This window comes from Cydia splendana, chromosome 5 (assembly GCF_910591565.1).
Source record: "Cydia splendana chromosome 5, ilCydSple1.2, whole genome shotgun sequence".
NCBI lineage: Eukaryota > Metazoa > Arthropoda > Insecta > Lepidoptera > Tortricidae > Cydia > Cydia splendana.
This window is the reverse complement of record NC_085964.1, coordinates 14,653,394-14,675,438: the sequence shown is the minus strand read 5'-3', so window position 1 is coordinate 14,675,438 and position 22,045 is coordinate 14,653,394. Positions and strand designations below refer to the sequence as shown.

General features: G+C 37.1%; 3 protein-coding genes across 4 annotated transcripts; 2 read left to right on the top strand and 1 right to left on the bottom strand.

The window, feature by feature from the left end:
- Window positions 1-3,119: 3,119 nt before the first annotated feature.
- On the top strand, window positions 3,120-6,792 carry LOC134790764 (calcium load-activated calcium channel). The gene is made up of 5 exons (XM_063761688.1): window positions 3,120-3,279; window positions 4,926-5,003; window positions 5,450-5,624; window positions 5,923-6,063; window positions 6,511-6,792. Exons 1-5 carry the CDS (start codon window positions 3,219-3,221, stop codon window positions 6,605-6,607), a joined length of 552 nt encoding a protein of 183 aa, XP_063617758.1. The 5' UTR covers window positions 3,120-3,218; the 3' UTR covers window positions 6,608-6,792.
- A 212-nt stretch (window positions 6,793-7,004) lies between these two features.
- LOC134790763 (FAD-dependent oxidoreductase domain-containing protein 1-like) lies at window positions 7,005-9,717 on the bottom strand. The gene is made up of 6 exons (XM_063761687.1): window positions 9,380-9,717; window positions 8,899-9,202; window positions 8,483-8,819; window positions 7,586-7,820; window positions 7,385-7,499; window positions 7,005-7,194 (listed from the first exon to the last, which is right to left on the bottom strand). Exons 1-6 carry the CDS (start codon window positions 9,644-9,646, stop codon window positions 7,055-7,057), a joined length of 1,398 nt encoding a protein of 465 aa, XP_063617757.1. The 5' UTR covers window positions 9,647-9,717; the 3' UTR covers window positions 7,005-7,054.
- A 490-nt stretch (window positions 9,718-10,207) lies between these two features.
- On the top strand, window positions 10,208-21,129 carry LOC134790792 (ATP-dependent RNA helicase DHX33-like). 2 transcript variants are annotated; one of them, XM_063761730.1, is made up of 13 exons: window positions 10,208-10,353; window positions 10,488-10,741; window positions 10,839-11,048; window positions 11,690-11,912; window positions 12,180-12,364; window positions 12,786-12,861; window positions 13,584-13,771; window positions 16,142-16,315; window positions 17,001-17,125; window positions 17,462-17,586; window positions 17,881-18,045; window positions 18,307-18,435; window positions 19,530-21,129. In XM_063761730.1, exons 2-13 carry the CDS (start codon window positions 10,497-10,499, stop codon window positions 19,830-19,832), a joined length of 2,148 nt encoding a protein of 715 aa, XP_063617800.1. In that variant the 5' UTR covers window positions 10,208-10,353; window positions 10,488-10,496; the 3' UTR covers window positions 19,833-21,129. The 2 variants fall into 2 exon arrangements, with proteins under 2 accessions (XP_063617800.1, XP_063617801.1); XM_063761731.1 differs by having other exon boundaries at window positions 10,263-10,358.
- The last annotated feature ends 916 nt before the right edge of the window (window positions 21,130-22,045 follow it).

Sequence of the window (22,045 nt, the reverse complement as noted above, 5' to 3'; positions counted from 1 at the left end):
GACTATATGGATATTTCGCTTCACGGTGTTTTCTTACATAGTTTATAATTCAATTATCTTATACCTTTAAACGAGGAATTCTTGTATAAGTATATATTTTTATTTCGTCGATCTCGGAACGGCTCTAATGATTTCGATGAAATTTGCTATATGGGGGTTTTCGGGAGAGAAAAATCAATCTAGCTAGGTCATATCTTTGGAAAAACTCACATTTTTTTTAGTTTTTAGGGGTCATCCATTAATTACATCACACGAATTTCTAGGTTTTTTGACCCCTCACCCCTCCTTGTCACACTTGGTCACATTTGGCAGATCCCCTCCCCCCTGGTGTGACGTCACATTTTTTCAACGATATCGGCAAATATTGATTTAATATTTTATCAAAATATTTTTCACAAAAGAAATACCTATAGTAATTTTATAAACGAAAACTGATTGGGACAGAAAATTAAACGAATAAAAACGTTGTACCAATAACTTGTTTTTTAACCGTACAGCTAATAAAATAGTTCAAATATTTTTTGTTACTGATGAAGTTAAAGTAACGTCACAAGTTTGTGACTCCCCCCTCCCCCTTGTCACAACATGTCACATTTTCATGATCCCCTCCCTCCCCCTAAACGTGTGATGTAATTAATGGATGACCCCTTATAAGTATTCCGAGCAAAGCACGGTCTCGCAGATATTGATATTTATTAGTAAAATTTCTTCTAGAAAATAAGCGATTATTTCAGAATCGTATGGCAAGTAAATAACTTACAAAAGCAGTGTTAAATTTCGTGAAACGAAGACAAAATCTTGTTTCTTTGTTATTAGGTAAGTATGTTCACAACATATGACACAAAATTGCAACATTTAAGCAAGACAATTTTATGGCCGTTAGCTACGAGTACTCCATATACCAGAATCACGTTTTTTTATTAGTTTGCAGCGTCACTGAGCTTATATGAATATTGCACGTTTGCCAAGTTAGACCTTAAAATATCGCACCGACCTATCGATGCCAAATCGTCAAATGCATAGACTCCTTAAGAATTAGGCGACCGATGATTTTTCCACATCAAAGAGAATATAATCACTACGTTTTAAGAGACGGGACTTCCATACTAGCGATTTGATTAGTCTGTGTATGTTTGGTTATCCAATAATTACCAACATGTATGACAAACAACTGTCAAAGAGCAATAGTACCAACATAACCGACTTAAATAGTGTAGTATGCTACACGCTTGCGTATTTTATCGATATCGATAAATTGGGGAGGGTTGAAACATGGGCCCCTGTCAACAAATTTCGTACTCGAAATCAGGTTAGAATCGAGTCCATATTTAAATCGTATGTTATATATAGTGTTCTTTGAGTGGACTAATACATGGTTGGACTTAAATGTGAACACGATATATATTTGTTAAAATAAAAATATGTAAAACGATTTTTTGAATAATTTCATATAATTAATTTAAAATACATCCCGAAGGTTCGACGGTCCACAGGTAACAGAGGAAAATGTGTGTTCACCTGATTAAAATGTTTTTTTTTTCTATGTATTATATTCTTGTATAATAAAATTAAGTCTTCCTTTACAACTTATTTGACCCACTGCCTGCATCTGAAAACATTTAATGATTAAAACAGACACACATACATTTTCTTATATTTTAAGTTAAAATCTTAAATAATAGGGAATATTACGCAAAACTCTGCGTAGCGCCACTACCACTATCTGTCACAATCTGGGGGTCTACCGCGAAACAAGAAAATCGAAATTTCGTTATATGCATCTTCTCGGGGATCATAAGATAGTCCTAAGATCTTAACAATTGATTTATCCTGATCAACCTCTTTATCACTCTTGCATATTCGAGCGATAAAGAGGCAGATAACTAAATTTCGATTTTCGCGTTTACCGGTAGGCCCTGGTTAACAAACCGCCTTGAGGCATCAATGTCATAATTTATTGTCTGTGAAAACTTGTCAAAAAACAGTTTAAGGCAGAGTATGTATAAGTTAGTCTATGAATTTACTAGAGTCGGTAGTGCTGCACTCTGGCGGCAGAATATTGCAGTAATATCCCCTATTACTAGATTCCAAAAATATATAGTATAATGTCCATGCCATTAATGCACAGATGATAGATAATTATCCACTAAAAATATTCGGAGAAATAATTATAGTCATGTTGTATGCAAGTTACCAGGAAATTCACTCATTTTATTTTATTTACGATTTACATTGATAAAAAATTAGGCTGCAGTCGATATCGATACTTCATATCTTATACTTGTAGTACATCCCTAGTTCACAATGAAAGTGGATATGAAATATCTAATTTTCGATGTGTTTATAGCCTGCTACACCAAAATAAGGCTAAAAGTATCTAAAGCAATACTTACCGGTCTTAATCTAATGGAAATTTCGCCATAAACTTCCTTTTTTGCGATTTTCGCGAGGGTATCAATTGCCACATATTTCGCACTGAAACAACTTAGTTTTCGGTGGCATTTAAACAAAATCTATTGACTCACTGTATGTTCTTATCACATATGACTGTTTTGAAAAATAACGAAGGCTTTTAAAAAAGAAATTGCAAGAAATACGTAAGTAAAACCTACGAACCGCCATGACAAGCAACAAAGCAATGCGGCTGACAGTTGACATGACAGATGAATAGCACTGACGTTTTATTTTGTTTTTTTGGCTATGACTAGGTTACTAAAGTCCATACAAAACCTTTTTTTGTTCCTAGTTGCGTCAGCCTGTTCCACATGTGCATTTCCTATTCATTCGGTCAATTTGCTAGTTCCGAATCAAACGCATGAACCCCAAAATTTATATGCAACAAAATATAACTTTGAAATTCCTTATATCATTTTTATTGAATAGTTTTATTTTGTAACATACCTACAAAACAAATATTTATCTTCTATATAAGAAAATAAATGTTTTACAAGGAGTGAAATAGTAGTTCAGCTCGGACCCAGACCATTTTTGCGTTGGCGGAAGTGGAGGAACGTCATTCTTGACATATAAATTTCACATATGATATGTCACACTCTTAATCTAGTTAATTTAGTAAATAAAATTAATCGGTCGGTGGGCTACATTATCTGAACCGTAAATTATTTCGTATATTTTCAAGTCTTAGGCAGATTTTTATATTTTAGTAAATACAAGATAGCTTTTGTGTTTTATAGTTCGAAAACGTATCTTAAGGAAACATGTGGAGTGACTCGTTGTTAATTGTTTTCATTTCGATTTGTACGGCCTTTTTAGGAGAAGGTAATTTCTCTCAAAATAAACTTATTCACAAAGAGTTAAATAATATATGTACTAGCATGAAAAGAATAATTATGTAATTAATTGTGACGTCCCACGGTCAAAGGTACCTTATGGCGGGTATGGAGTTATGCATACCCCAGTAATCTACAATAAATAAGCTATCGATAACACAAAAGATCAACCTTCTAGGTTGCGTAGTTACAGAGATATGATATTTTGAAAATAATGTTGTGAAATTAGCAACTTTACGATAGAGAAGTTTTAAGTTTAGCCGCCTAAAAAACTATGTTCCTGAAGTAAGTTACATAGTTGACTACAAATAATAATACCTTATATATGTGAGATTAAAAAAATATTGCGACTTGTTCTGTAATGCAAATAGAAACTTTTGATATCGACTGATTTATGTGTATACTAGCCAATCTCTTGAAAATAAAGTTTTATTTCATTTTCACGATTGATTGCAATGAGCTCTCAAGATTTAAATTCTATCTATTAGAAAACGACACTGACAGACAGTTTAAGCAAAAAACAATACCGATTTAGAGGTGAAAATGTATTTTCTGACTTTTTCATATAAAATCACAAAATTGAATATTTTTACTTTTATTGTGACACACAATCAATTTTTCTGAGCACATATGAAAGAAATTCTGTCATTCAAATGAAATAAATCCTAAAACCCCAACTAAATACTATATTTAACCCCTTATGCCACTTTAAACTTACATAACAATAACAGTATTTGCTCCATACATTTACGAAAAGGTACCTTATGGAAATAAATCTAATAATACATCACTACAAAATATCAATCATATTACAGTTTATCTTTTATGAATAGAAAATATTAATTTACATTAAACTGCCCCAAATTTAATTAGTTCTTCGTCATAATAATCTTAAAAAAGACCAATAATTTGTATGTAATGAAAAGGTACCTTGTGATTAAGTTACATGATGAGGCATGATGATGATGGAACAGTTAGGATAAACTAATAATATTTTGGGGTTAAGATGGTATAAATCGTCTATTTCTTATAAATAATATATTTCGGTTGCTATTGACGATAAGCGGCATTGAGGTTCAATGACCTCAGATATTCCATAAGGTAATGCGTCGGGTATTGGCATTTTTCAGCAAACCAATGGCTGATTTACTGCATGCGACCAAACCAAATGAAGATTATTCTAGTTAAGAAAGACTTGACGAGAGTAACTTTGGTATAATAGCAGGCTACTTGGATTTGTGATGTCGGTCTATGTACGGTTATAATATTTGCGAGGCGCCCCAACCAGAACTGAAATTATCAAATTAGTTTGGCAGAATGCTAATACAGTTCTCTACCAAACTTCTTTTCCCGTATTGACTAGTTTTTTTGGGAATTTTCAATCTTTTTTCCATAAGGTACCTTTTCTACTAAACTCTGAGACGACATTACTAGGCTTATAACTAACTTATAACAAAAATAAAAACAGGTAAACAAACGTTACGCATTAAGGTTTCAGATCACACAATAAAAAAAAATTGAGCATTTTTTCACCTCTTTACAAAACATTTCATATCTCCGAAACTAGAAACCCTCATAAGGTACCTTTTCCCGTGGAACGTCACAATTTATTAGTAATGCTACTCGTATTTTCAGGCTTGACATGGATTCTTGTCTATAGAACAGAAAAATATCAAAAACTTAAGGTTGAGGTGGAGCGACAAAGTAAAAAATGTAAGTAGCAGATGCCATGATCAACATATTATGTTCTTGGTTCTAAATTGTAGGGATGCTGTGATGCTCACACAGATACACCACATACTCACCAAATTGGACTCATTTGCCGCTCAACCCATGAAATTGGCGTATTATGAAATGTCAGCATTTGTGTATACTTCTGTCCAGGGCGGTAGATGTCCATTTAGCATAAGGAGCATTGGGGTAACTTCGAATGTGGGATAGTTTGGAAAATTAAGTATATCTACTAACCTAGAAGCACTGTCTACTGTAGCAACAGTAAGCAAGTGGCCTTGGTAAGTGTTGCTGTAGCTGAAGTGTTGCCTAAGTCTGAAGTGCTGGTTTAGTACATATTAACAAAGCTGTGGATTTTAGACTTCTAGTATTGGGGGTGGTCTTCCTCACATGGTCTGGCACTTTTAAATTAAATTTTTAAATTTTAGTGGAGAAGCGCAAGGAGGCCCATGGTGACTCATTGGACAAACAACATAAGAAGAAGATTGAACGTGAAGAGGAGAGGCTTAAAAATAACAACCGGGACTTGTCTTTAGTGAAAATGAAGTCAATGTTTGCCATAGGCTTTGCTTTTACAGCATTGCTTAGCATGTTCAACAGTATGTAAGTATGCCTGATGTTTACTTTCATATTTTCAACTTATCACTGCCCCAATATTACAGGGTTCAATGTTTCACTTTTATCGAACTGAAATTTGAACATTGTCATAGTGATATTAAGTCGAATTTCAACTATCTTGAAAATGTTACATAGAACCCTGTCATATTGGGCCAGCGTTATAAGTTACTGTTATAAAACATAGGAAGTCTCCTATTTGTTATTTTTTGTTTCCTTTCTTTCTCTATTCAAATCGGTTTCAATACATTGAATGAAACAAATGAATTACTTTGTTCCTTTACAGATTTGATGGAAGAGTAGTAGCTAAGCTGCCTTTTTATCCCATTTCATGGATTCAAGGACTAAGTCACAGGAACTTGCCAGGAGATGACTTCTCTGATTGCTCATTTATTTTCTTGTACATACTGTGCACTATGAGTATAAGGTAATTGAAACAAGTTAGAAGAAAATTAGGGATACACCTTATTTTCTAATGGATATGATGGAATTTCCACTAGAAAATAAGGTGTATCCCTATTTATCCGTGACCCACGTGCCACCGCCATACATGAGGCAGGGACATATGGGAATACACAGAAAATATGTTAGGCACATGTGTTATGGTAATATCATGGCTTAATATACCTACCAGTTCTATGTTACCAGTATTTTAAAATGGTGTGGCGTATCACAATACTGGTTGCCCACAACCTGTCTATGTGTCAACATCATTCCGTGTTATAAAAGGAAAATTTAGTTCTGACGGAATTACTTTGACATGTAGATCGGTTGTGGGCAGCCTGTATTGTGATGCGCCACAATGGCATAGCATGAAACAATCAGGATGAAGATCTTTAGTTTCTTTTTTTCTTAAATTTGTTTTTATTTTCAGGCAAAATATCCAGAAATTGCTGGGATTTGCGCCATCCCGTGTGGCGTCAAAGCAGGGTGGAGCTCTGTTTGCAGCACCACCAGCACAGTTCAAGTAAATAGGGACAAAAGTTAGCTTCATAATATTTTGTTGTAATTATCCGTTATTAATAGTAGTGCTGATAGATAATTTATTCTACTACCTATGATAGAAATTCAGACACATTACTCAAATTAACAGGTATAGAAGTGGTGGAAATTACTGTGTATATTATTTATTACATTTAGATACAATGTTTCTGTTGCTGTAGTATCAGTACGAGTATGTGTTGATTGATAGGTTTACTAAGCATAGATAAGAGCATTGGACAATTGTTATTTAGGTTTGTAAAATAAGTTGGTTCATTCACTTTATGTCAATAAAAACTCTGTGTTGTTGTACAAAATAGGACATTTGTCTGATTTGTCACTTTAAAAAAATCTGTTTCTTTACAAAGTCTAAATAAAATTAAGTAATGAAACTCATTTGTTTTTACTTAAATTATCTATATTTTTATTTTGTTCAATTAATAAATGTTAAATTCTATTAATGGGCTGTCTGTGAGGAATCTGTCGAAGCCTAGCCTTGTAAAGTCTGTAGAAACAAACTGGCCGTCCACTATCAGCTCAGCAATAGCTCTGCCAATACCTGATGCATGCTGGCAACCTGAGGGCAAACAATATTTTATATAATTCTTTAAATTTTATAGTTATGATTATTAGTTCCAATAATAATTACTGAAACGGCATTCTATATAACCATGTTTAGTTTGGTTTAGTTTAATATATGTTTAGGATAAGTAGGAAACAACTGTTTCATTTGTATAGCTAAAAATTCAATACAAATTTGCCATTACCTTGCTTCCCGAAACCAGCAGCTATGTACAAGTTATTATGATATGAATGTGGTCCCAAAATACCAGTGTCATCATAATGACAATAGTCATATGCTTCAGTTGCAACACTGGTGACCTAAGAGAAATGATAAAGCAACTAATTAAAACATGATCTTTTAAATAAAAATTGCAAGTATAAATAAAAGTTTCAAGTTTTTTTACCTGTGCAATGTTACATTGTGGTATCCTGTTAAATAATGAAGGTTTTATTATTCTATCCATGTAATCATCACCAAACAAGCCAGTAGCACTCTGTGAAAGAAGAGGAACGGCACCACACAGTAGGTTACTCCCTAAGCCATCTTTCCTTATCCAAACTCCACTTGTATCCATTACAAGAGGTGTATTCAGGCCTGTGGTTTTAGTCATATTTTCTATGGAATACACATCAGACTCTCTGTAAAAGAAACATAATGTAAAATATTAATACATGTTTTTTTTTAAAGATTATCTGTAACTAACATAGTGGCACTAGTGACTGACAGGAACCAGTCACCAACACTTTTTTATTCATGAAAATAAGGCTAGGAAACTGGTAGAAAAATCTGCTACCTACCCTTATTTGCTTGGGTAGGTAGCAAATTGTTGGTTCCTGGTACCTGTCATTCACTGGTGGCACTACATTACCATTGTCGTATAATTATAACTCGCAATTATAAACATTGTAGGTACTGGCTGTAGTGCAGCAGATAGTGATAATACAGAATATTAATAAGATGGGGATATGTCTATCACCCCAGCTCAAACCCCAGCTGGTTTTGAATGTTTCATCATCATCATCACCATATCAGCCAGAGGACATCCACTGCTGGACATAGGCCTCCCCCGAAGAGTGCCACAATGACCGGTCTTGTGCCACTCGCATCCAGCGGACTCCTGTGACCTTAACCAGGTTGTCAGTCCACCTTGTGGGGGGTTTACCTATGCTGCGCCTTCCGGTACGTGGTCACCACTCGAGAACCTTTCTACCCCAACGGCCATCGGTTCTACGGGCGATGTGCCCCGCCCACTGCCACTTAAGTTTAGCGATTCGGAGGGTTTAGGGATTTGAATGTTTACCTTTTCTCAATTGGTAATGGTATGGCTAATAATCCATCACCATTACCTATTTTAGCTAATTGGGCAACTTGACTAGACTCATGTCCAGCAGCTAAAATACAAGCAGCAAATTTAATGGAGTGTTCTTCATTTTCTGGTGTTCTGAACACAACTTTGTTTATCCTTTCAAATGAACCAGGCGTGATACCCTCCATTAATACATCTCTTTGTTTCTCTAATTCAAATCCTGTTACTTCAGCATGAATGTAAGTTGTTCCCATATCTAAAGATTTTGTTACAAGACCTCCAAGGAGGGCCAGAGAGTCAAAGGTTCCTTCAGACTCATACCCCAAACATCCTAGAAAAAAAAATGAATTAGGTACCTAATTCACTACTTATATAAAAGGTATTAAATTCCCCAGACCAAATTTACAAACCAAGTTTGACATCATCAGTGTTTATCCAAGGGAATTTGTTTTTTATTTCCTTTGCACTCAACAGTTCATTTCTGATGCCATATTCCCTTTGAACATAGACATTTTGCTCAAGTTTCTCAGCATGTTCTTCACAAGCTAGCAGTAAGTGCCCTTTAGGTACATATTTAAGGTCAACATCTGGACCCAAATTATCCTTTACATTCCTTAAAAATTCAGCACTGTGTTGGGAAAGATATATATTTTCTGGTAACGAGAAATGTTGAGTTAGTGATCCGCATGAGATATTTTTTCTTGCTTCAGCATACTGGAAACATATTCATTATGAAATGTACATATTTTTAAATTATACAAGTATAGCACAAAAAATCCGTCCAAAGGGGCCCCAAACTTGAACAAATCCCATCCTAGTTTTGACCCATTTCTGGAATAGTATTCCAGTACTTTAGATGTTACACTTATACCCAAATAAAGATACACTTACTGTTGGATCTTTTTCTAGTACAACAACAGAAAGTCCGTGGCCGGCTTTTGTTTTCAGCCAATATGCAACAGATGAGCCAATATATCCACCTCCAATAACTACGATATCGGCATGTTCTGGGTAATTTGAGGTTTTGTTATTCAGGCCGAACATAGCCGGTAATTCTTTGGCAATTGTATCCCATGTCCTTTTAAAAGGGTTTTTTGATTCGGAGCATAAAAAACCATATTTGCTAAAACTTCGTTGAAATACTTTGGATGTTATCATAGTGTGAATTTCTGCCACTAAATACGCAAAGAAATATGCCTTTGTCAATTTTAATTTTCACTTGCGTTGCGTCAGGACAGGCATAATCAGATGAGTGACAGACTGACTGATGACACTACGCTACATGCAGTCCTAAATGAGGTGATTGAAACTGAATATGGCCAGGTGAAGTTTGCAAACACTGTAAAAAATTTTAAGGAATATCACGGGTACATGAGATAGAAGGATGATCTGGTTGAATGATATAAAATGTGTTTATTTGACTAAATGTTATTATACGAGACATGGGTCTTTGTTTGTAAAAGGAGGCGTGAAAGTATGATACATGTACAATACGGAACGTTTCCTTTCCATATTTTTGACAGTTAGCTCGGTAGCGCTTTTTGATGGTTTTTTGGTTATGTGACTATGTGTGCTATTGTGTTGTGTGATAAAGTTGTTCTTTCATTGTAATCGTAGTTTGCGGCGCCACCTCCTGTGCTGTGCTTTCTGTTTGGTGTTATCCATGCTTTTAATCCATTTTTAATCATAGAGTAACTTATATATGTGCTTAATCCAGAGCACGATCACGGCAAAATAAAGTGAATAAAGTACGCAGTGTAATGAAATATTTCCAGGTTCCATTTTTTCAGTGAATTAATCATTATAATGATACTGCAATGTACGTAAACATTTGATATCTGCGTTGAAAAAGAACTAAGAAGTTGGTGAGGTTATTTAAATATTTTTACTATTAACATTGTCTCTCAGTGGCCTCTAATCTGGCGATTTGTAATGTAATGTGCGTCGATTTATGTACTATGGTAAATTGGTAATTGGTAATGTAACTAATCTATTTCAGATTTCTACAATGGATTCCAAATATACCTCAATGGGCAAGCAGAATGGAGGCAAAATTGATAACTTTAAGAGAAAAACCTTTATGGAAAACTTAAATGTTAAAAAGAAAAAATCCTGCAACACAGAAAATAAACCTTTGATTTCTAATGGTTGTAAGCCTCAAAATGGAATTGAGAAATCTCCAGTAAAACAAGCTGTTGTAGAAAACCTATTGGAAGCAAGAAAGCGTTTGCCTGTGTATACAGTTAGGGGCAGGTGTGTATTTGTGTAAAATTGATGTTAGTAGAAATTATTTGGATTTGCTATGTTTTTATAGAATATAATATATAACCCGCTGCTTTATTTGTTTTAGACTTTTGGAAGAAATTAAGAAAAATGATACAATGATATTGATCGGTGAAACCGGCAGTGGGAAAACAACTCAAATACCTCAGCTGATTCATGAACAGCGTTTAGAAGGAGCCGGATGCATTGCTGTGACACAACCGCGAAGAGTTGCAGCCATCACTATTGCAATCAGGGTTGCTGCTGAAATGAGCACGAAGATTGGGAATATTGTAGGGTAAAATCATTTTTTTATAATTCAGCTATGATGAATAAATATAATAAATCATGATTTATGATATCATGTCTAATGTAAGATTTTTGAGTACTATATTAAGTAGTAGATCAAGGTTAGGTGTAAAAAGTTTTACCGAATTATTCCCATTTTATTCCCATCTGCAGGCCTGCAATGCACTTACAACCCCTGCAGCAGGTCTCCATGAACGGATCGCTTACCATCAGGCGATTTGTCTGCTCATTTGCCTCCTATATCATAAAAAAAACTAACCCTTCCAACCCCACATACACACTAATTTGTATGATCTTTCAAACTCATGGGAAACTTCTGTGATTCAATATTGTAATCTTAAACTGGAACTTTTGTTGACTTTGAAACTACCGACTTTTTGTGCTAGCAAACAGAATGCAGTCTACTAATATCAGTAATAAGTGTAATAACTAATATCTAGTAATATCATTATTATTGGCATCCATATCCATACTCTTATCTAAAACCGAAATTTAATAAATAAACTGGAATAAGATCTGTCTTATGTAACCAGCCACAATGAGACGTAAATAAATGTATTCTATTCTATTCTACTTCCATGATGCTTACTTAATGCTGATATAATCTACAAGGAACATTATGTTTTGCAGGTATTCGGTTAGATTTGAGGACATGACTAGCCCTAGAACCAAACTAAAGTACTTGACAGATGGTATGTTGCTCAGGGAAGCCATAGTTGATCCTCTGCTGAAGAAGTATACCATCGTGGTGCTAGATGAGGCCCATGAACGCACAGTTAGTACTGATGTGCTCTTTGGCATTGTTAAACTGGCGCAAAAGGAAAGACTAGAAAAAAAATTAAATCCTCTTAAGGTAATATTGCTTTTTGTAAAAATTTGAATTAAAGTAATACTATAATATATATAATTATTTTGCGCTTAGTGAAAACTGGTAAAGAGAATTTTATTAATTGCTCTCAAGCTAGTTTGACGTTAGCCACGCCTTATGCAACATTAAATATGTCCCACCACGGGCAAGGTTCAATCAACAAGTAATTTAAAAAATTATCATTTCCCTGAGAAAAGACTTTCCCTGAGAATGATTTGTATCAGAAAAACTAACCATTACCTATCTTTGTAGGTTATTGTGATGTCCGCAACAATGGACGTAGACACCTTCAGAACATACTTCAATAACTGCCCAGTGATATATCTAGAAGGCCGGACGCACCCTGTTACTATCTACCACTCAAAGATGAAACAGGAGGATTATCAATATGCTGCAGTGTGCACACTGTTCGAACTTCATAGAACTATGCCAGCAAAGTAAGTATTAAAAGGCTTTTTTTCTAAAGGTACATTACTTAGGCAGCTCATAGCTACACATTTGATATGATCATGTATTGTATCTTGCGTTATTAACCTTTAGACTGGGCATGCTACGAAAAGCCTAAAAGAATATATATTGCCTTAGCATATTCACTGCCCCCAACGCATATGTGCGTTCACCGTCATACAAGTTTGTTCCTAGGCCACGCCCCCTGGCAGTGAATGCGTTAAATAGTGTAATTAACTTTACTCTCGATTCAGAACTATTTTCAGGTTATTAGTGATTTGGTATATAGATTTATAACTCTAAAAATTGTACTATGATGATGATATTTGTTGCTTACTATGTAAGTTGTATTCTTGAATTTATCTTCAATTGTATTTGTCAATTTACAGTTTATTTTGAATCTATTTTTAGCAATGATTTTCTGGTGTTTCTGACGGGTCAAGAAGAAATTGAAACAGTCATGTACAACATGAAGCAAATAGCTAAAGTAAGTAGACTTGACCATTTTAAATTTTGAGTAGGGTGCTCTTATTTTGTTGAATGATTTAAAGTTGTTTATGTCTCAACTATTAAGTCAGTGGTCTCAACAAATGAAAAAAAAAACCATCTTGTATGAAGGGTCCAAATTTTCAAACTGCGGTAGCAACCTCTAAATCGTATTCTTTGAAAAATCCACATTGGTTTTTTAATGACATTACTACATTAAGCGGTTGAGACGTATAAAACTTTGACTTCGACGACACAAGCAACACCCCAATATTGAGTGTACCTGTACGGGTCTCTATTGTTTCCCAAATAGTTTTAAGTCATAATGTATTGTTTGTCCGAATTTTCGTTAGTCATAATTGGTTTTTCTCCGAAACGCGTAACTTTTCAGGATTGCCATAAAACAATCCTAACCTAACCTAACCTATCTATAGGATAACTTTAGGAAAATCCTGAAATGTTAACGGTTTCAGTTTTATGACTAACGATAATATGACAAACAATACATTATGACTTAAAACTTTATGGGAAACAAAGGGACCCCTACCTGTACACATGCAAAGGAAATAACAGACGGTATAGCTAAAATACCGTTTTGATAAATTTTTAAAATTTGATTGGAATGATTACTTGTTCCTTGACTTTGCTTGACTATTAGCTCAGTTTTAGAGTATACAACAAAAATTGACTAACAGTTTCTTGATGTCAGATTGTATATTTCAGGAAGCTCCCGGCCCTCCTTTATTAGTATGTCCCCTATATGCCGGACTCCCTGCTGCCAAGCAATTGCAGGTGTGGAAGCAGACACCGGCAGGGATGAGGAAAGTTGTTCTAGCCACTAATATTGCAGAGGCTTCCGTCACTATCCCACATATAAAATGTGTTATTGATACAGGAGTTGTAAAGGAAAGGTAAGATATTAATTGTTGATAACAGAGGGCTTACCGCGAACCACATTGGACGTGTTGCCTCACTGTCACGCTTACGTACGAATTTAAAAGTGCACAGAGAGGCAACACTTCGAACGTTATTCACGTAGGCCTCTGGTTTTTATTGATGATATTGGAATTGAAGCATTTTCGAAATGTATCCTCTGAAGAAAAAAAAACCGGTCAAGTGCGAGTCGGACACGCGTTCCAAGGGTGCCGTACATAAGTCCGACTCACGCTTGACTGCACATTTCTAATAAGTTTTCCTGTCATCTATAGGTAAAGTACTATTTTTAACCGACTTCAATTTCATAGAAGGAGGAGGTTCTGTATTCGGTTGTGGCTATTTTTTTTTCTATGTACGTTCACCGATTACTCCGACATCCGTAGTCCGATTTGAGTAATTCTTTTTTTGTTTGAAAGGAGCTACCTCCGAGTTGGTCCCATTTTAATTTGGTTCTGTTCTGATGATGGGATCCATGAGGAATTGAGGGAACTCCTCAATTTTTAAAGGCACATGCATGGTGTTTTGGGCGTTTTCTTAAGCAACTCGAGAATTTTCTCCCGAAAACCACCAATTTGATGAAGTATACCTGATGATGATGATTATTTTGAGGATAATGATGATGATTTCTTTAAATGTAAGTATGTTCAGCGATTACTCCGGCACCTGTGATCCGATTTGAGTAATTCTTTTTTTGTTTGGAAGAAGTTACCTCCGAGATGTTTCCGTATTATTTTTGGTTCTGATCTGATGATGGAATCCATGAGGAATTGAGGGAACTCCTCAATTTTTAAAGGCACGTGTTAAGTGATTTCGGGGTTTTCTAAAGTAACTCGAGCATTTGCTTCCGAAAACCACCAATTTGATGTACTGCAACTGTAGCCTTACCACGAGTTTGACATTGACATATTCGCTAACGTCTTATGCATCTAAATGTAACTTTTTATGCATCTCGCTCACACTTTAAGGTTAGTACGAGAGAGATGCATAGGAAGTAAGTTACACACATGCTAGCGAATATATTAATGTCAAACTCGTGGTAAGCTGGTAAGGTTAGGAGTTAAGGGGTCAGGGATTAAGGGGTCGGGGAATGGCGGTTGAATGGTTGCTGGTTCAGGATCGAGGGGTTCCTGGATCAGGGGTTGATGTGCTGTGAGGTTGAGTGATCGGGGGGCTGAGGGATTGGGTCAGTGGCGGGGCGGGCGGATGGATTTAGTTGACAGGAATTATAATTTGCCAGACGGACTCGAGAAAATTCCTGATTACATATTTACTAAAGTAATAGGTACACGAATTTAGTGTTAAACATGATCTTGTTTTTCATTCATGCGTCGCGCTCTTAACAATGCGTTAAAACTAAAAATGGTAAAATAAAAACATTTTACAAAAAAAATTTAACTGACTTCAAATAGGATGAAATAAAATATTATCCTTTTTTATGTCTATGCGTTACCAACTGATATGTTTGAAGTCGGTGCCAAGCCAAGTAGTAACAATACCAGTCAAAAATAATCAGCTTTATGGCTATAAATCCCATTAGAACTGTACTAATAACTATTATAAATGTGTAAAGAATTCTGTCTGCCTCTTTGTCGCCTTTTCATGGTTAAACAACTGAACCGGTTTAGGTGAAATTTGGCAAGAAGGTAAATTCCTTGAATTGTTTTATATTTTGAAATGTAGTCCTCTGGATAAGGGACGGGAAATAACTCAGTCCCAATCCAACACTTGCGTGCTATAGACTGTTCGAGCATTAGTAAGAAAAGCTCTTTAAAAAATACGACGCCAAAAAAATGCATTTATATTTACACTAATGTGCCGACAAACATGGTACGGACTGCGCCAAGAAGGTTTAATCGTGTGTTCTGAGGTGTGTTCTTAGGTCCAGTCGACGTCAATGATATGTTTACACTTTTGCACCTTACTCCTTTGTAATAAGGCGAAAAGTGTAAACATATTTTTAACGTCGACTGTACCTACAGAAAGTACGTTCATTTTCGTCGTGTAAGGCAATCCAACGTAGGTAAATCCTTATCGAATCGCACCAAAGTCATGGTATGCTTCAAAATTTGGCTTGGCACCGACTTCAAACATATCAGTTGGTAACGCATAGACATAAAAAAGGATAATATTTTATTTCATCCTTTTTGAAGTCGGTTTATTTTTTTTTGTAAAAAGTTTTTATGTGTATTTTGTTCAAAATTTTAGGCCGAGTAGTTTCAGAGATAAAGGGGGGGGGAATGGTCGGACAGACAGACGCACGAGTGATCCTATAAGGGTTCCGTGTTTTCCTTTTGAGGACCGGAACCCTAAAAATACCAAACTTCAGAATATGTACATGTCCGCAGGACTTGGTGCACAGCGACCGGGGCGGAGCGCCTGCGAGTCCGCGCGTGCGCGCAAGCGGCGGCGTGGCAGCGCGCCGGCCGCGCGGGCCGCACCGCCGCCGGCGCAGCGTACCGCCTATTCACCGCTAAGGATTTCGCGTCCCGGCCAGCGCACAGTACCCCCGAGATTGTCAGGTATGGTACCGCCCATGTAGAATGGAAGTGTCACTATAATATTGCACGGGCTGCACCGTCACCGAGTCCCTTACCGTTAAGGACTTGGCGATCCGGTCAGCGCACAGTACCCCCGAGATTATCAAGTACGCCGTGAGTCTCGTTAAACTGAGGAGTTGTTCCTGAGGAGTCCTTGTTCATCTCATCCTCCTCGCTTTGTACCAGCTTTCTACCACGGACCATGAGAGCCTGGGGCCGCTTGGAAACTAATCCCAACAATTGCCTTAGGCACTAGTTTTTACGAAAGCGACTGCTACCTGACCTTCCAACCCAGAGCGGAAACTAAGCTTTATTAGGATAAGTTTGCTCACGACATTTTCTTTTACCGAAAAGAAACTGGTAGCGTAGCAGAAAGGTTTAAATTCTTCAATTATTAGTTTTTTTTTTAAATAATATATGTCCCACGATTGGCCGAAGACGGCTGGACCGATTTGGAAAATTCTTATGGCCGCCCCTAGACGTATTTTAATCTCAGTGTTGAATCAGGCTGTTACGATCGAAATTATTGCCATAAGTTATTTCTGCCAAAAACCCGTTCTGAGTAGACTATTTTTACACAAACTAATTTAAGTATTTTACATAAAATGCCTTTGGAATCTAAATGGAAACGAATGTCTGATTGATGTAAATATAATTATTTTTCTAGGTGTCCACTGGCGCCTACGATACTGTTGTTGATCGCAGCAGGCATTGAACCAAGCACGTTCCCACTTATAGATACACCGCCGATGGACTCTATAAATGCTTCATTAACATTATTAAAAGAACTTGGTGAGTTTTAATTTGAAAACCAGTGTGTTAATGTTATCCAATTTTCATAAATTTAGGTTATTTGATTTGTGTTAATGTCCTTTACGCCCATCGATCATTGTGTAATTTTATTGATTTTAAGTTCTGCCCATACTGTAGATTAACCAGCATGCACAACACTGTATTATAATATATGTTTGCGGTATTTTATTCTCACCACTTGCGCTTAAACAAAAATACCCACATTGATGTGTTAATGCATCCTTGTATAATTTTAATTCCTCGGGTTGCATAGTAAATTCGCATCGTCGTAGATAAATGCATCTGTTACAAATATTTTATTTGTGCTGTTTTCAGGTGCTATTGATAATGAGGCTAGTCCAAAGTTGACTGTTCTTGGGAAAAAAATGGCATCTTTCCCAATTGATCCCAAATACGCTAAAGTACTTCTGAGTGCACCAGAATTCGACTGTCTTGACGAGGTTTGTATCTTGCCATTCAAATTATAGTTGTCAGTCATATCATATCTATTACTAGTCAGCGGTCATCCATGTACAGTAAAGGGCCATAAAGTTTGCACATCGGTATTTAGAAAGAGAATATTGGAGGCAACGAGAATGAAAGAGACAACGCTCTACGAAGCCGAAATTCCGATGTGCAAACTTTATGGCCCTTTACTGTAATCGATGTTACCGAATCGATATAATCAAAATTATTTAAAATATCGTATCAACTTTTAGTGTGTACGTATTAAATGTTGCTGTTTTTTTTGCCAGGCGTTAAGTTTAGTCGCCATGTTGTCGAGCGAAAACATCTTTCACACGCCAATGCACAAACGGGAAGAAGCGCTAAAAGTCAAGCAAAAATTCATCTCGCCTTTGGGTGATCACATGACTCTTTTAAACGTTTATAAAGCATTTTGCAAAGCGCCATTGAAAAAGGTGAGGTATTTAATATAAGTATACAAATAAATAAATGTTCAGGCCGGGTAAAAACGACGGCAGATCGTTTTACGAGATAAAAAACAACTTACTGTTTACTAAGTTGCTAATGGAGTTCAAATTAGCCTAATTATGCGAAATATGCACCTACTAATATACAAATTTAGAAAAGAAATATCCCTAGAATTTAAAATATCACAGAAAAACCAAGAGTCCTTAACACGGCCCGACAATATGACACACCTTATTTTTTTATTACAGCAATGGTGTAAAGAAAATTACTTAAATCACAAGAACTTGGTGTACGCCAGTGAGGTACGTCAACAACTGCTAGCAATCTGTCAGCGATTGAACCTGGCCGTCGCAAGCTGTGGCAACGCCACTGATCAGGTACGCGAAATATTTTCAGTTTAATTTATCCAAATAGGAATGTAAACATAACGAAATTAGAACCACCTACTTTGAGCAGAGATTATAAGAATAAAGATATAACGGCATTTTAAACCGGCAAAAGACGCCGACATTTAAAAAATTATATTTTTTTGGGTTGTACAATGGCTACATAAATAACAAATACACACATATATAAAAATACTTTCTTGTCTTCATCTGTCAAGTACTCTTTACTTGACAGATGAAGACAAGAAAATATTTTTTTAGCCTTGATTTTAATCGATAGTCGACTCTATACGCTAGCGTTGTGTAGCTTGTGCACTGTCCGATCATCGTAGCGTTGTGTCGTCTGTCATCGTAGCGGCAAGAAAAGTACACCCAGCTGCAAAAGTGCATACCAGTCATACCGAAGTGCTCAACATACCCTACGCGCCTACGCCAAGAAAATAAGGCGTGCTAGTTGTGCAGATAAGCTGGTGATGTTATTTAGTGGAGTTTCATTTTATGCGCAGATCCAGGATTATACCTATTCTGGCACTTGTCCCACCAAGAGCGAGTAAGCGATTAACTATCGGCGATTTTCTCGCCCAAGAAACGAACAAAAGATTAGGATCCTGTGTTAGTAAAAGAGACACATATATTAATAGTTCATCGCTGGCTATTCACACTGCCGGCGAGAACACTCGCTCTGCTAGTTTGCCGCCGCGATAAGATAAAACTAGCTCAGCGGTACTCGCTCGGCGATGCTCGCTTCGTAGTTAGAACTCAAGCTGCGAGACCAATCAGTCTGCGTGTTCGGCTACGCTGCACCGCCCGAGCGAGTGACGCGAATAATAGCCCGTCGCACTCGAACACTCGCCTATAGCCGAGCGACAAAACTATTGGAGCTAACACTCCCTTCTCGCCGCTCGCCCACTCGTTTCTAGTTTATCGTTCTACTCGCTTATCGCTCATCGTCGGCGATGGGACAAGTGCCTGAAGTGCTAAACATATGATCGGATCTTTGATTGCCTCCATCGTTCTCCCTTTCTCCTGGATCTGCGTTCGTATGTCGTCGATTATTCTTAATTTGCCATATTGTTCGCTTGCAGCTCCTTAAATGTCTGGTGAGCGGTCTATTTACAAACTGCGCGTGGATCCGCGGCGGGGCGGGCGGGGCGGGCGGGGCGGGGCCGACGGCGGGTGGCGCGCGGTACGTGACGGCGGGCGGCGCGGCGGCCGCGCTGCACCCGGCGGGCGCGCTGCACGCCGCGCGCCCGCCGCCGCCCGCCGTGCTCTACACGGAGCTGCTGCACACCCGCCGCTCCTACCTCGTCACCGTCTCCGCTATACAGGCGCAGTGGCTGCACCAGCTCGCCCCCGACTACGCCCGGCGCTGCCGCGCGGGCCGGTGACGCAGGGCTAGCCACCGGGGATAGTGCGAGTGAGCTGATGTGACTATTAATCGCTGCAACTTGGACCTGTGACCTTAGCTCTATTTTTACCACTAGTTTTAAAATCACTCCTACAGTTAAGAAACTAAGGGCCGCCATACACGGACTGCTTTGAGCAGTCAGTGCCAACAGCTTCAAGCGGTCGCCGTTGGGTGATCCGCAGTTTCAAAACAAAATCGTCATTCGCAATACACGAACCGCTCAAGCAGTTGCAACTGCTTCGGGCGGTTGGCTGCGCGGTGAAATTTCATCATGCGGTCAAGCTGCAAAAGCAGTCCGTGTATGTTAATCACTGGGTTACTGCTCGAGCAGTCCGTGTATGGCGGCTCTAAGGTTGATTTTCTTACAGACGTGTCGATTTAGCTAACGCAGAGCGTAGCTATACTAGCTCTAGGTGTGTAATTGTGTCATTTTAGTTTGAGTCTACTGTCAAGATTATTCTGTGATCTTAATTTGATTACCTGAACACGCTTTGTAAACTACGAAAAGCTGTGATCACGTTCACCGTTTAGATACTTTCGGTCTCTGCTAGAAACGCATTGAATGTCTAAAAACTATAGTGCTCGTTGTAAGTAAGAAATTCAGGTGCTAAAGACGTGTATTGATACTGTTTGTTGCCTATAATACTACCAATATTAATTGTTAAAATTAAATCAATGATCTGACTGGCAGATAAAATAAGGACGGGCTTTAGACAAAATGATTCAAGTGATTCAACAGATGTTCAACACTATAATGTTTTAATGATATAATATATCGCCAATTTATGGTTAATAGACAATTGTCGTCCAAAAATGATATGAACACAAGGCCGTCAAATGATATTCTGGCCTAAGTATGTAAGTACAGGTAGTGCATTTCTAAAAAAATGCATGCAATAATGGGTAACTTTAAGTTCAATGTACGGTAACGGCGTGATGCCAATTCGTCAGCCTGGGCTGGTAATGTTGTACGAAAATTCATTGAAAGCGTGCACGCCACAGCCCCAGTCCAGTATACTAGATAGATATACATATATTTAATATCCATTTCATTTCAAATACTTATAGCTGTGCAAAAATAGAGCCTAAGGCAGTTGAGCGGACTCATGTCTGTAGCCACATCATACCTTGTTGACTCTGTATGATTCCACGTTCAGAAAATGGCAAGGCGCCAAGCCCATCTAAAATAAAACAGAAGTTTGGATGTTTCAGATGACGGGCAACATTTGTGGGCCGAGTTTTATGTTGTCGTCGAAATTTTTATTCGTTAGCTTTGGTTGGTTTGAAAAGCTCGTCATTCTGGGCGGAAGAAATACGAAATACCAATCTGGGACAAAAAAGTGTATGTGATTTCAGTTGAAGTATGTACTCGTACGTGTTTTCGTAACTCAGAGGAAGATTTATTAGGACATAGACATAGGTACGGTGAAATTGCGCTTATATTGTACAGAATAAGAAACTTTATCTACTTACAGCTTGGCAAAAAAGAGTAGAAATTAAAAAGTAGCAACATTGTAGTGTCGTCCCGTTTTCTTATATGAATTTGTTTGAAAGGGACGACAGTACAGTGTTGCGACTTTTTAATTTGTACTCTTTTTTGCCAAGCTGTATCCTCCAAGTTTTATCGAAAACTCACTAAAAAAACTATTGGTATGTGACAACAAAATAATAATCGGCCCTTGTGTCGCTTCTTCGACATCTTTTCTCACGCCATACGCATTACTACGAGTACCTAAAGGGATGACAAGGGAGAGACATTGAATAACGATGATTACTTAATTTTAAAATTGATTAGACCGTTAATGTTATTCTGTCGATTATTGTTATATAGGTTTTACGATACCATTCTTGTAAATTACTATAAATAAAATGTTTAATTACTGTATAATATGTTTTTATACATTTCCTGTCTATCTTTCCTAGGCTTGTTTGATTAACATGCGCTGTTTATGAATTTTAAGAGTTTGGAACATGTTATGTCTACAGTTACATATGCGTCACTTTAAGAAAATCAAACATGTAAAAGCGCATATTTTCGAGGCACTTACGTCCTTTTACTATGTAGAAAGGCAAGTTTTTCGCCAAAAGTAACTGCTTAAAATAACCGAAAAACTTTATAAATAATGATCGGACACCGGTAGCATTTTTCGAACGAAAGTATTACATGGATATGATTTTAATTAATTTTGAACA

What these genes read in the sequence shown, in the direction of transcription:
- LOC134790764 (XM_063761688.1), top strand. Translation starts at nt 3,219, where the DNA reads ATGTGGAGTGACTCGTTGTTAATTGTTTTCATTTCGATTTGTACGGCC. An exon ending in CTTAGCATGTTCAACAGTAT is followed by an intron (nt 5,625 to 5,922) that starts GTAAGTATGCCT and finishes GTTCCTTTACAG; the next exon opens with ATTTGATGGAAGAGTAGTAG. An exon ending in CTGTGCACTATGAGTATAAG is followed by an intron (nt 6,064 to 6,510) that starts GTAATTGAAACA and finishes TTTTATTTTCAG; the next exon opens with GCAAAATATCCAGAAATTGC.
- LOC134790763 (XM_063761687.1), bottom strand. Translation starts at nt 9,646, where the DNA reads ATGATAACATCCAAAGTATTTCAACGAAGTTTTAGCAAATATGGTTTT. An exon ending in TACTAGAAAAAGATCCAACA is followed by an intron (nt 9,203 to 9,379) that starts GTAAGTGTATCT and finishes ATATGTTTCCAG; the next exon opens with TATGCTGAAGCAAGAAAAAA. An exon ending in TGCTGGTTTCGGGAAGCAAG is followed by an intron (nt 7,195 to 7,384) that starts GTAATGGCAAAT and finishes GTTTGCCCTCAG; the next exon opens with GTTGCCAGCATGCATCAGGT.
- LOC134790792 (XM_063761730.1), top strand. Translation starts at nt 10,497, where the DNA reads ATGGATTCCAAATATACCTCAATGGGCAAGCAGAATGGAGGCAAAATT. An exon ending in CATAGAACTATGCCAGCAAA is followed by an intron (nt 12,365 to 12,785) that starts GTAAGTATTAAA and finishes ATCTATTTTTAG; the next exon opens with CAATGATTTTCTGGTGTTTC. An exon ending in ACATGAAGCAAATAGCTAAA is followed by an intron (nt 12,862 to 13,583) that starts GTAAGTAGACTT and finishes TGTATATTTCAG; the next exon opens with GAAGCTCCCGGCCCTCCTTT.